General features: G+C 39.3%; 1 protein-coding gene across 4 annotated transcripts in view; it reads right to left on the minus strand.

The window, feature by feature from the left end:
- RTKN (rhotekin) overlaps positions 1-14,782 on the minus strand; it is a 1,021,076-nt gene that overhangs the window by 388,551 nt on the left and 617,743 nt on the right. For all 4 annotated transcript variants that reach the window (XM_044064015.1, XM_044064017.1, XM_044064016.1 and 1 more), the window contains exon 2: positions 7,237-7,436. In XM_044064015.1, the coding sequence (XP_043919950.1) occupies positions 7,237-7,436 (200 nt within the window). The remainder of the gene's footprint in view (positions 1-7,236; positions 7,437-14,782) is intronic.

The following is a 14,782-nucleotide window of genomic DNA, read 5'->3' on the forward strand; positions in this document are numbered from 1 at the left end:
AGTACTAATGTCCAAGCCTACACCAAAAAACTATATGAGCACCTACACAGCTATATGGACTCAGCAATACCTGACGGGGGAACATCATCTTCCTCAAGGAAGAGTAAACCTGTCTGGTGGACAGCAGCAATAAACAAGCTCTATCTATAGTTACATAAAGAATCTCCACGGCAATACCCAGATTTGCTCTGAGCTACTGCACAATGGTACCTCCTATACCGAGCCAACAGATATTGCCAATATACTGGCCGACAGATCCAGTGCCAACTTTACCCCTCTCACCCCCCCAAAGGACCAGTCACAATACCAGCAGATTGCCAGGCACCCAGTATTACTGCTGCACAGGTTAAAATGGCACTGTTCAAAGCCAAGAATACAGCTTCTATGGGACCTGATAATATCCCTGGCTGTGTTCAACATGAACTACAGACTGAACTGGCACCTCACCTGTGTGCTCTGTTCAATCACAGCCTCACCTCAGGTTTTGTCCCTACCGAATGTAGCACTGCTATTGCCATCCCTCTCCACAAAGGAGGAGTGACTACAGATCCTGGGAACTATTGCCCCATTAGCCTGACAAGTCTGATATGCAAAGCTATGGAACGCATCATCATGGACCTAATAAACAAGGATATAGGGAATCTTCAAACTCTGGATCTCACACAGTTTGGTTTTGTGAAGGGTATATCATACCTGCTCAACCTGGTCAACTTCTTTGAGTCAGTCACCAGAACTGTGGATAAAGACAAGGTGGTTCATACAGCCTACCTTGATCTGGCCAAGGCCTTTGATATCATCCCCCATTCAGGAATCATAGAAAAACTCACTAAGCTATGCATCAACTCCTATATCACTTGGTGGGTTGAAAACTGGCTCACAGATAGAACCCACAGTGTGAAAGTAGCTGACTCCAAGTCAGACTGCTGACCAGTCATGAGTGGAGTCCCACAGGGATAGATCCTGGGTCCTCTCCTGTTTGGTATCTACTTCTCAGAAGTCCAGGCCAACACAAAGGGACTCTGGCTGATAAAGTTTGCAGACGATTGCAAGTGGGGAGCCATTACTAACTCCCCAAGTGATGTTCACATCCTACAGAAAGGCCTCACTGAGACCAACGACTGGTGTCAGAACCATGGCCTTAAGCTCAATGCCAAAAAATGTGTCATCCCGTTTGGGAAAACCCCAGTTCCCATGAATTACCACATTGATAGTAGTCCACTGAACACAGAAGGCGTTATAAGAGATCTGGGAACACAGGTTGACAGCAGCCTTTCTTTTGACCACCACATTACTACTGTGGTCAGAATGTCCTTCTATGTGGCACATCTCATTACTAAGGGTTTTGCATCCAGGAAGAAAGAGGTCATTGTCTCCCTGTATTCTTCCCTCATTAGGCCAATCATTGAGTACAATGCCCCATTTGGCATGTACCTCACTAGACACCTGCAACAACTGGAGAGGCTGCAAAAGTATCTCACAAAGAGGATCTTAAGCCTTAAACACTTGTCCTACATGGACTCCAACTATTCTCTGTCTCATATCACCTACTTAGAGGCGATCTCTGCTTGACTGACAAAGCCATGTCTGACCCAGCTCTGTTAGAAATGCTACATCTCAAAAAAATCCCAATCCCGCTACACCACAAGCTCCAGAGACCTCAACCTCATTACCACAATCAACAGAATGTGCTGGAGGGACAGGTTCATAACTCACAGACTGCCCATGATATGGACTAGACTTCCCATACATGCCAAATAGAGCACCTCACTGGCCCTCTTCAAGAGAAATCGTGATGAGTGGATGAGAAATAGAAAATTCACCCCAGGGATAACTCCAGTGGCTCTACTTGACAGAAGCACTGGGAACTAAGGTCGGATGGCACAATTCTAGGGTAATCCTATGGGCTAGGCTTGTAAAGGCTCCAGGGCCATTAGCCTAGTACACAACTATGAACCTTTAATAAAAGGAAAAAAAACTGCTGTCCAGGACCAAGAAGAAGCAGGTGCCAAGTTGGAAGCAATCTCTCCTTTGTCTGAACAAGCAAATAAGGTCACTGGTAAAATCCTCTAAGGCGAACTTTGAGTCCTAATTGGCCACATCCACGAAGGACAATCACAAGGCCTTCTTCACATATGTCTGCAATCTCAAAAGTAACATCCAAATCTCCTCTGAAATGGTGTTCAATCATACCATATACATAAATGCCATAGCTATAGCCAACCTGCTGGCAGACAGGTTCAGTGAAAACTTCACCCCGCTGTCCCCCCCATCAGTAAACCAGGACATCCTCAGCACCTGTCTTCCTCCCCTCATCACCAGGGAGCAGGTCTTTAATGCTCTCTCTCAAAGGCAAAAAATACAGTCTTCATGGGATCCAACAACATCCCTGGCTGTATCCTACATGAACTCAGGTCCATTAGGCATCCTATCCAACTAAAGCATGAGCACTGGCTTCATCCCAGCCAAACAGAGGACAGCCACTGTCATCCCTCTACACAAAGGTGAAGCGTCCACTGACCCAGCCAATTATAGGCCCATCAGCCTAACTAGCCTGATCTGCAAGGTCATGAAATGTATTATCATGGACCTTATAAACAAGGACATTGGAAACCTCCAAATGTTTGACCCCACACAGTTTGGTTTTGTCAAAGGGAGATCATGTCTGTTAAACTTGGTCGACTTCTTTGAAACAGTCACCAAAGCCATGGACGAAGGGAAGACGGTGCACACCACATACCTTGACCTAGCCAAAGCCTTCAACACCATTCCCCACTCAGACATAATAGATAAACTCTCCCAGCTAGGTATCAACCTGTATGTTATCAGATGGGTAGCTAACTGGCTCACTGACTGAATCCACTCAGTCAAAATAAGGGAAGCCACCTCTAATAGTAGACCTGTACCGAGTGGTGTACCCCAAGGATCAGTCTTGGGGCCTCTACTGTTTGGGATATACTTTTCTGAGGTGCAAGCCAAAACCAGTGGTCTGTGGCTGACCAGGTTTGCAGATGACTGCAAGCTGGGTGCTGTCTTAAATTCCCCTAGTGATGTGAACATCCTCCAAGATGGCCTAACCCAAACTAATGATTGGTGCCAGAAGCATGGCCTCATACTGAATGCCAAGAAATGCATCATTATCCCCTTTGCGGAAAAAGGCATCCCCACTAATTATCACATTAATAACAATGTACTAATCATGCAATCAGTCGTGAGGGACTTAGGCGACCAGGTTGATAGCAACCTGACTTTTGACAACCACGTTGCCTCCGCTGTACAGAAGGCTTTCTACATGGCCCACCTAATAGGCAAGGGTAATTCTTCCAGGAAGAAGGAAGTCATAACATCCCTGTACTCCTCCCTATCAGCCCCATTATCGAGTACAATGCCCCCTTTGGCATGTACTTTGCCAAGCACATGCAGGTTGGAGACACCAAAGAGGTTCCTGACCAGGAAAATCCAGGGACTCAAACACCTATCTTATACAAATAGGGTAAAAGCCCTGTGCCTCTACTCAGTCTCATACAGACTGCTCAGAGGTCACCTGTGTCTGGCATACAAGGCCATCTCAGACCCAGCCTTGATGGAGTTGCTGCATAATCGTAAGTCAAACTCCACTCATGAAACCCACATGCAAGGCTTCAACCTGGTCTGTGACATTACTAGAACTTGTTGAAAGGATAGATTTGTGCTCCAAAGACTCCCCCATCTGTGGAATAGACTTCATCTCCATGTCAAGCAGAGTACCTCTCTGGCCCTCTTTAACAGGAACCTGGACGACTGGATAGGAAATAGAAAATACACCCTTGGGATCCTATCTGTGTCCCTGCTAGACAGGGGAAACAGGTGCTGACTTTGTGGAAGCATGGGAGAAATTCTTGGCTAAGCTTATAAGGGCTCTGGGTCAATAGCCTAGCATCATCCTATGAACTTATGAACCTATATAAACAGTGGTCCATAATAGGAAATCCAAGCTCAATTTATTAAAACGGTTTTATCATTACATACCAATGCTTTTGTCTGACACTTTAGAATAGTGCCATATATATGTTCACGTGTTAACAAAGAGAAAATTAAACAATCAGATTCCCACATTGTCCACAATGACCACTCTCTTTTGACAGTGTTTTGAAAAAAAAATATAATTAAATTTACTGACAGTAAGTAATCTGAATCTAAAAGTTCACCTACACTATTTTTGATAACCTTTGGAATTTGGTTTTCCTTCTTTCCCAAAATGTATTTTTTAAAATGTATTATTTTGATATCCATGCCATTTTAACTTATGCAGCCTAAACAGAAAACTTATATTGATTAGATATAGCTTTAAATTTTTGTGAGGCAGTACCGCTCCTTATTTCATGTAATCTTTAAAAGCCAGCTTCTTTATGCAGACCAAACTATATAGTTCTGTGTCGAGCCATGGAGGTCTTAATTTCCTTCTACTAAGGACTTAGAAAGGAGCTACTTTATTTAAAACTTTTGTCACATAATTTGCTAATAGTTTAACCCACTTATTAACATCACTGGTTACATAAAATGGAAACTAACCCATTCTGCTATCCCTTCAGAAATTAAATGTGAATTTACAGACATCAAGGACTTTGCATTCTTTATTAAATCGTGCAGTCTCTCTCTCTCTCTCCCCACATACTTTCATAGGGAAACAGACGTGCAAATGAGCACTAATAATCTAAAAATTAACTTCACAGTTTCAAACAAGATCATCTTCGTTAGTCAACATCCAATCTCTAAAGCTGCATCAAATTCAGGACATGTAGTAAGCTGATCAGCTAAATGAACAAGCCATTGTACTGACGTTTATTTGTCAGTCTGAGGATCAGCATTAACCCAGTTATGGCTGAAGTCTCATATTACAACCCATAACTCATATGCCCTAATCTGTATGCTAACATATTTCAGGTAGTACAAACATAGCTGTAAACCACCTACTGGCGAAAAAACTAAGTTTAAATCTGCATAGTTTTGCAAATACCTTAATAGAATAGCAATAAAGTCTGCAACATCTGCATCATGTTTGCACTGTAGTCTATCCAAAAATAAGCCTTCTTCACCAAGAGTAATATCCCTGTCAAGATTTATATCCTCTCCAACTTCTCTAATAACAGTATAACTTTTACGAATATCAGACAGAAATGTTTTATGCAACATGATTCTGTCAAAAGTAAACAATCAAAATCAGACCGATCTGCCCATTTTAAAAGACATCTTGCTCAGCAAGAAAACTCGCATTATTCATTGTGAAAACTGATAGTAAATCCATTATGAGGTACCATATAACAAACCTAAAAATGCTGGTATTAAATTAAATTGCTCCCCAAAGCACCACTGAACATTTAACGACAGACTAGGCTTTTCTCCTTACCAGAATAGCATCAGGAGAGAAATCTAAGAGCAAGAATGAATACAATTCCAAATTAAAATTTAAGGAAATGAAAATGGTTGCATTTCTATAACCAGTCTACTTACCTGATTAACAAGTAAGTACATTTAATATGGCAAAAACCTAGGGCCAGATTCCAAAAGAGTTGAGCTCAGTGTAAGTCTGCCCTGATTCTGAAAGACCTGCTTTCAGTGTAAGTGACTCACTTCAGTATAATGTCTATCTGTAAGAAGGCTTACTATAGGAGCCAGATTCCAAAACACATGGTCTCAGTGTAAGACTGGGGTCATTTACACTGAGAGCAAATCTTTTCGAAATGAAGCCCTCTGCATTAAGTTAAGACGGAGTTTTTTGTTGTTTCCAGACCCCCTTCCATCCTACTACTTTTTCAAAGTTTTTCTTACTGTTACATTTGGCTGAGTGACTATAAAGAGACCACCCATAAACTCACCGTTGCCACTCAGTGTTATCCATTTATGAATGGTCTCCTATGGTCATAGATTCATAGATGTATACTAGTCTAATGACATCTGGAGCCTTTATAAACCTAGCAATGCAACCCAGATATATCCCATGAGTTACTGTGCCTTAAAGTTCACTTTAGGTGGAGTATGTAAGTTATGACAAGACTTAAAGGCTAACTGTGTCCATCGGAGACATACATGTCAGGCCAGTGGTGAATTTCCAATTTCCCATCCAATGGTTCAGGTTGCTCTTGAATAGGGTTGGAGAATGACTCTGCTTCACAATGATTGAAAGCCTATTCCAGAGAATGGGGATTCCCTGACATACATACATATCTCTCCAACATGTCTTATTTAAGTCAAAGGCAAAGTTTAAATCCTTAGATGCGAAACAGAAGCAGACTCGGCACAGAGTCATGGGGGACTCCACTAGTATCCAGCCTCTTTGTGGAGGTGATCTCTCCAGTTCTAACTTCCTGGGTCATGTCTATGACAGATGGCTATCTAGTAAGTTACACTTTGTTTACAATGCCTGAATCAGATATTGTAGCAAATGCCTTAGCTTGGTTAAGGTAGGCAGTATGCACACTTTTGCCCTCATCCATTGCCTTGGTGATCTTCTCAAAGAAGTCCACCAGGTTCAGTAAGCCTGACCTGCCTTTAATGAAAACTAAAATGGATTGGGTCCAGTGTCTAAATGATTTCTATGTTGTACTTGATCATTTCTATAATTCTTTCCATGGTTTTACATACAAGACTAGTCAGACTAATAGATGTGGAGTTCTTGGCATCCATTGATGATCCATCCTTGTGCAGAGGGATGAGTGAGTGGAGGCTCTCCTCCAGTGGTCCTGATGGGTCAAATTTTAGGCTATTTAGGAGGCATCCCCCATACAAACAAATACAGAAGTGAGGACTTTCAGAAATCTCATACTTGCAAAAATCACCAAGTGCCAATGATATAAAAAAAAAACTATTGCTGAAGTTTCATCATCATCCTTCCTGGACTCACCTGAATATTGCCCCTAAATGTATAATATGTAAGTATGCATAACAGATTGTAAAACCAGGGTATCTGTCAATTCCTTGACCTATTTGTGCCTGCTACATTTCCAGTTTCCTCTAGAGAATGAAACATTCCCACAGTCAATCCCCACTCCCACCCAGGGAAGATACCAATTATTTATATAGACTTTGCTGTTGAAGGTCTTTATTTTGCCTTCTGTACACCTCTAGACTGATTCCTATACTGGAGTTTTCAATAAACAAGATAGTGAGAGTTACTCTTTATACTTCATGAAATCTCATTAAAAGGCTTAATGTTGACCACTGAAGCGACAAAGTTGAAACTTGCATGCAGCGTAGTCTTACCGTCGCACCATCTTCTGCATGACCTGTGCCTCCTTCATCTTCTGCAGCTCTGACATATATGCCATAATGCGAGCATTGCAAGTCAGCAGACCCTTGGAGGCTTCCAGTGCCTGTTCCCTTTGTGTGCATGCAGCCAAAAGCTTACAAGTCCCATCCCGCATCCGGATCTCATAGTCAATCTTCTTCTGTATGTCACTGTCCTGCAATAGAAGAAACAGAATAAAAGAAACTGAGCAAATGCCAGTGAAGACATGTTTTGTAAAACAAATTAAAGTAGCTTTTTTGTGAAACTACCTCATTTGTGTATTAGATCTGAGTTACCAGATAAGTACTGTAGACAGGAGCTGATGATTTACTGACATGAACTGGCAGAATACAAAATAAGATGTGGCACTTAAATTACATTTAGAATGACTGATTCCTCATACAGTCTTATAATCCACATGTTATGGAATGTATAACAACAAAAAGCATTCAGGATAGTAGTCCATCTCAACTGTACTCCTAGAAAAGGTTAATCACAGAACATGAAATTAAAGAGATGCTATAAATAACAGCAAATATGAACCATATGGATCCACACAATAAAGGTTCCACACATGCTGAGCTTCAAATGCTGATATCAGTTCTGCTAATAATTCATTGACCAAAATATGGTATAAGGACTACTCCTAAGTTATACAGAGAAAGTAAAGCATTCTTAGGACTGTATGTTTTAATTTACTTTAGTGTTTAGCTTCCCCTTGTGATACCCTGAGCCTATGAAATACTCATCAGCTCGACTCCTGAGATTTGACAGCAATACTAACTACATTAAATACAAGATACGCTGAATATTCCTTGTGATTATTAGCATGATTTAATACTGTAGATGATCTACTAATAAAACCAGGATAACTGCTAAGGTATGACTTCTGCTTACCAAAGTCAGGTTTCAGTTCATCACAGTTCACTGTTAATATAAACAAATGGTCTTGACTGCAAACGTCTATGAAGTTTCATTCACAAGCTGTAACCCAGGTATAGTAAGTAATTTTTTGACACAGTTTTGAGGCACTGATGGCTAACAGGGAAAGGATTACAATAATAAGCTTCCGATCTTCCATTCAGATGATCCATTTGAAAGTCTGTATCATCTAAGTTCTGCACTTTCATGTTTCTCCAAGGGTTTATAGTGACATGCTCCATACTGATCTAGGGTGTTAATCTAGAAAGTTCTTATGACCCTCTAAGAAATATTTTAACAGAAATTAAAGCCATAAACCATTCACACAAGTGTTTTTTTTCTCTTGCAACAATTATAAATGTATAATAATAATCTTGCAAAAAAGGATCAGTGCCATAGCTCTTTATAAGGAATGTCACCATATACTTTCTAATATAATGGCATACAACTGACTGAGATTTAAAGGACAAAGAACAGGCAAATAGCAGTTGATGTTATCACTTTTTTATACAGTAGTCCAAATACTTGATTTAAGTTATCACTAGGGCTACTACCTGCTGAAGTAATTGGTTTGTAAAGCCTGCTCCCCTATTTCATATATTTAATTTGAATGGTCACCCTTAAATAATCAGAATATCATATTGTTAAGTATATAAAAATAAATCAACATCAGACAGAGAACACAAAATGATATCCTTGACAGGATACTCATACACTTAATTTAGCACTTCATTTTAAATAAAAATAATGGAAATATTGTCACAGAAATAACGTTAACCACCTAGAAAAATATATTTTGATACAACAAAAATTAGAAGAATATACCAGATACTATATGTCTGCACATCTGTTTTCTTACACCTTCAGGGCATCAGCATCCATATATATTTTTTTCAAGGTGTAATAGTCAGCATTCAAAGCACAAAACAACCATTACATATGATTTTATAGTTCAGCTAAACAAACATATTAAATGCTAACAAGTACTTTAATTTTCTGGCAGCACAGATAATATTCGTCCTCTGCTTTACTGTCCTGCGGCTAACCACAGCTCAGGAAAACTCCGGTTCATGAATCCCCAGGTTGTGCTAAGTAACAACGTTACTCTTCAAAGCATGTGTTGCATTCACCAGCTGCAGTGTGTAAATGCGCTCTGAGCAGACATGGTGTAATGTGATCGACAGCAGTTGGTAGAAAGTCAGAGCTCTTAATACTCATCACCTTCCTTCAATGACACCACACTCTGCTCTTGTTAGGTCTTATCAAATGACCTCAAGACATGCATATTTTGCAGTAACTAAATGTGAGAGAACACTGCTTACAAATGGTCTGCATGGTAGTAACTGTTCCACTGGGAACAACATCATGTAGATACATAGTACTACCCCACTTCCTCTACCAGTCCTGAGTACCTGTGAAGGACAGTTCTTAGGTCAAAAACAAATCAATGCCACTGTTGTAAAATGAAAGGAGGTTACAGTACATACTCATTGCCAGTTAGAAAGTTCTAATAGCTTGTACTTGTAAGGCAGAATGAATGAGCTATAATAAACAGGGGACTGCAAATGTCTACATCTAAATTATTATTATTCCATTGAATAATACCAATTACACTAGTTTGATTGTACAACATGAACACATTGCTTCATTTGCAGTGCTAACGCTAAGACTGAAGGCCAACAGTTTTAGTTGTATTCCAAACAAAGCTATCACTCTAAGCGGGTAATACTTTGATTTACCACAACCTGGTCAAAAGATACAGTTTGTCGAAAAATTTGATGAAGCCATATGCATTACAACGTCCAACACTCTTTGCCATGTTTCACTAAATGCTAGAATGTTAAGGATAAACATAACAAAGCAGGCTGCAAAACTTAGCCTTAAATGTAAAGCAGGCAAAATGTTGTTAAAAACAGGACTTTGGCAAAAAGTAACAGCTGTTTGACTCATCTAATCTGCCCCTCTCCATGCCTTCTAAATAACTTGCAAATCTGACCTAACCAAGAGCTTTTTTTCTTCCACCTAGCAAAACTGACTCAACAAGTATGCCTCAACTATTCTTGAATTCTGGAAATGTTACTGATGCTGCCACCCCATTTGCAGGAAGCCTATTCCAATTAAACACCATCCTTTCTATTAAAAAAAATTCCTTATATCTTTCTTAAACCTTCTACCTAGCATATTCAGTTTTAGTCCTCTTTTTCTCATGCATCTGTTCTTTGAAATCAGATTAGATCTAATAAATGTAGCCAGCCACAGTATACAGGCCCATAATTGGCTTGACTATTTGTAGCGACCCTTGAGGTGAATAAATGTTTATATCATATTACCCCGCTGCCTCCTTTCTTTAAGTTTGTAGACAATAAGCAATGAATACTGTTCTTTATTTCTGATGATATGTATGCATCATTTTGTTGCATTCTCCACAGTGCCATTATCATTTATATGTTCTACTGAAAATATGGACTCCAGAACTGCACATAGTTCTCTACATGAGAATCTAAGTAGATTTCCCTACAGTGACATAGTAACTTATTGTTTTCCACATGTTACGGTATTCATGCCAGTAATCTGCCTGTTTCTTTGCTCTTCTGTGTAAAATTAAATTACCTGACATGGATGCTCCAGATTCCTTCATACTTCCCCGTCTAACCATCTACTTTTTTACACATTAGTCCTACCCAAATTAATTACTTTTACTTTTCTGTAATGATGTTAAGCTGCGATATTTACACAATTCCTCCAGTCTTATCACCCCCATAGTGTATCTTTGTGTTATCAACATGAAGGTGTGCATATTCCTCTTCATTTTGCAGTGCCAGTTATATATGCACTGAAGTTGAAAGGTCCACAGATAACTTCATTTCAGCTGACTTATTTTATTATGGCCTTCTATATTATTTTGCCAGTATTGTAGATGTTTTACTGTACAATGACCTATTTGAAGCTATTCTATAAAAACCCTTACTGAGTCCTAGGTAAGTCTGGTTTAGTAGTCAGGTGACCCAACCAAAAATATCACCAGGCTTGGTCTCCTCAGTTTGAAGCCTTACTTCTGTGGTTCTCTGTACCACTTCTTCATCAAGGTTCACTGAAAGCCAAGTAGTTTTTAGCATCTTTCTCCAACATCAGATCATGTCTATCTTCTTCTTCCATTCTTCAGGAACATTACCCTCTTCATCACTTGTGGTAAAGGTTCAAAGTATTTTTAGATCTCATCTCATTTCAAAAATGGTTCAGTTAATGAGGGAGGGCTTAGTTAATGGCTCCAGTCATAGTTACGGGAACAACTACACTGACAGAACATGGCTGCTTCAAGTTATTTCTTCTGTTAGTAGTGATCAGACACTATTTGCTACAATAAATCAGCAGCATATGAGACTATACCCCTACAGATCAATGACCAGAATAGACTAATAATAAAAAAATAATAATAACAATACGTATTTCTTAACATGTTAGGCTCACTGGACACACAGTCTCTTTTCAGGGGTGACTTTGGAGCAATGCCTGGTTAAGTAACTTTCTCAAACTACATTACAATATGGGTGGGTTATTTAAATTAAACTCACCAATCAAAAGTCTTTAAAACTGAACTAGATCAAGGATTACGTCTGCATAACTTATGGCTAGCTTGCTCTTCATTAAGAGAACAACCTCCATCTACTTTTTTTCATTAAGTGGTAATCAAACCTATAGCAGCAACTCAAAATTCTTATGTTCTTTGTAAGAAACATTTTAATTCATTACTTTTTTGATTACTTGTGTACATTTTAATTATTTCTGATGTAACAGTTCTCTATGCTGGCATAACATGTGATGGAACCTTTCCTGCTTCCTTCAAGGTAATACTGTAGCTCATCCCTATGTTTCTGCCATAGCTCTGCCCTTTGTTTTAGTTTATTTTAGTTAAAATAATTTCCTTGTTAACTCACTAATCTATAGTCAGCATTCTTCGACACAACCCATTCTAACATTTTAAAATGATAATCTAACTGAAAACTGCCTATTTTAATGTTTTCTTTATTTTTGTAAGTAAAAAAAAAAAAAAAAATGCCCTAACCATAGTATAACAGTATTAACCAAATGATTAGGGTGTGGGTAATGATGTAATATTCATTCTTTGCTGAGTCTGGTCACTTCATTCCATTTCATATTTGTGACCAAACCCCAGCAGGCATGAGTGTATTAAATCATAATCTATACCCTAAACATGCATTAACACTATATTACTCAATATTTCAGTCAGTGTAGTCCTTACGGTAAGATCCTGCCTCAGGGAATCAAACTCAGCTATCATTTCTGGTAAATTTTTTTATGTTAAAAAGTCAGACATGATCTCAGGAATGACAAGCTTTCATTGAATGGGAGTCTTGTTTATCAATGGCAATCTCGTGGATATCGTCATGGCCAGAAAATGCCTCTGATGAAAAGAATGCTCTGTTTCAAGTTATCATTATATACATTTTCTTACATCACCCACTCACATGAGAAACAATGCCTCATAGTTCTGTTTTCTGAAAGAGAAATCCAAAGCTGAGAAATGCTTCTGTAATGGATTATGGCATTGTACATGAATATAATCTTTGTTTCTATTTATCAGATTCCATGAGACTCATTAACAGTACTGTTTAAAAATATCTATGTCGCATAGATGGTTCCACATAAAAACAGATAAGTAATGCTGTCTGTAATTTTACCCCCTACCCCCATAAGAGACAGAAAGGAAAAACCTTCTGGAAATTCACAGAGAATGAAGGATGCTTGACCTGATATGAATTAAAAATAATAACAATAATAAGACAGTCACTGAACCTAGCTATTCTTCTACATTTGTTTCTAAGTGGCCTGTTTTCTATTTATTTGTTTATTGTTCACTATGGCTGCTATGCTGCTTAAAAGACCAGCACCTAACTGAACTTAAACTAGAGAAATTACTTGTCAGCAGTATAATTTCTAGAGGAGCATGCAGTTTGAGGACTATAGTTTAATTGCGTATGGGGATTACTCAATAGACAAAGAGATCAAGACCTGTAGAGTTCCTAAACCAAACACATTTTCTACAAGTATCTGCTACGGCAACTTCGCTTTAAGGTACTGCACACTGCAACACAACAAATTCAGAAAATCCTTAAAGGGATGTTTTACAGCAGTGGAAGTACCTTCCCCATACATGATCCTCAATAAGCAAAAAAGTCAGAGGAATATAGGTTCATATGTGTTTAGAAGGCTAATGACTACAAGGGCCTCTTCAAGCCTAGCCATGCACCCCAAATTTCTGACAAGTTCTGATCCCCTTGGTAAGTGTAAGCAGGTGCTTTCTAGATGAAACATTTACAAGTAGTGGCCTGGGAGATGAACCATTTACAGCCTGCCTGTGTCCATTAGAGGCATAGGTGCTAAACCAGGGATGAATTTCCCATTCCCTATCCAGTTGTCCAAGTTATACTTTAATTGGTTTAGGGATGAACTCTACTTCATGTGGATGGAGAGCCTCTTCCAGGCAAGGGGTAGTCTCTGGGATACATACCTGTCTCTCCAGCAGGTCCTATTTATATCACAGGCAAGGTTTAAGTCTTTAGAGTTTGTTTAGCAGTTAGGCGGGAGGTCCATTACATGGGTTCAGATGATGTCTTGTATGCCAGATATAGATATCTCATCAATAGCCTGTAGAAGACAGAATGCAGTGATAGGCCTTGAGGCAGTCTGCATAAGACATGTTTCTTATGCCCTGTATTATTTTAGTGAGGAGCCTCTGTGCATGTACCATTTATTGGATGTGCCTGGCTAGTAACATACCAAAGGAGGCATTTTACTCAATGATAGGTCTGATGAATGGCAAATACAGTGAAACAAAGACCTCCTTGGACTAGATGCCATACCTTTGTTTATAAGTTGCACAACATATAACAATGTCCTTACTACTGCAAGAATGACTGTCAAAGGCTAGATTACTATGTATGTGTGTCCCCAAGTCCCTGACTACTGGGTCGACTCTTACTGGTGTGTTGTCAATATACAGTTACCAATGGTGGCTGTCTTCCCAAAGGATAGCATTATGCATTTCTTGGAATTTAGTTTTAGTCCATTGTTCTGACACCAGTTATTTGTCTGCGCCAGCCCTTCTTGGAGACCATCAGTGTTTGCAATGCCATAATCCATGTCAGAAGCATTTTTCAGCTTTGGATTTCCCTTTCAGAAAACAGAACTATGAGGCATTGTTTCTCAAAAAAGTATATTAATTTAAACTTTTTTTCAATACACAGTCATCCTCATCAACCCCCTTTTTCTCATTTTCTACAAGGGGTTCGAGTGTCGTGTCAATTGTCGTCATCTCTCTCAATTCAATGCCACTCTCCTAGCTTCCTCAACAGTCATGCCTGACTGTCATAAGTCTTCTCTCACCCAATGCATCCACCTCTTTGCTGGTTGTCCTCATTTCCTCCTGCCTTCTTCCTGTTTACCCCAAATCAGGGACCAAAATACAGGGTTTAATTCTCACCACTGATCACTGTCTGCTTATTGGCTAGGTGTGTAATAGTCTGCAAACTTATTGGCCTAGTATTTACCTATGTACCAAATACAAATAAAAGAAATGTG

Source organism: Protopterus annectens, chromosome 2.part2 (genome assembly GCF_019279795.1).
Source record: "Protopterus annectens isolate FY-2018-M chromosome 2.part2, PAN1.0, whole genome shotgun sequence".
NCBI lineage: Eukaryota > Metazoa > Chordata > Ceratodontiformes > Protopteridae > Protopterus > Protopterus annectens.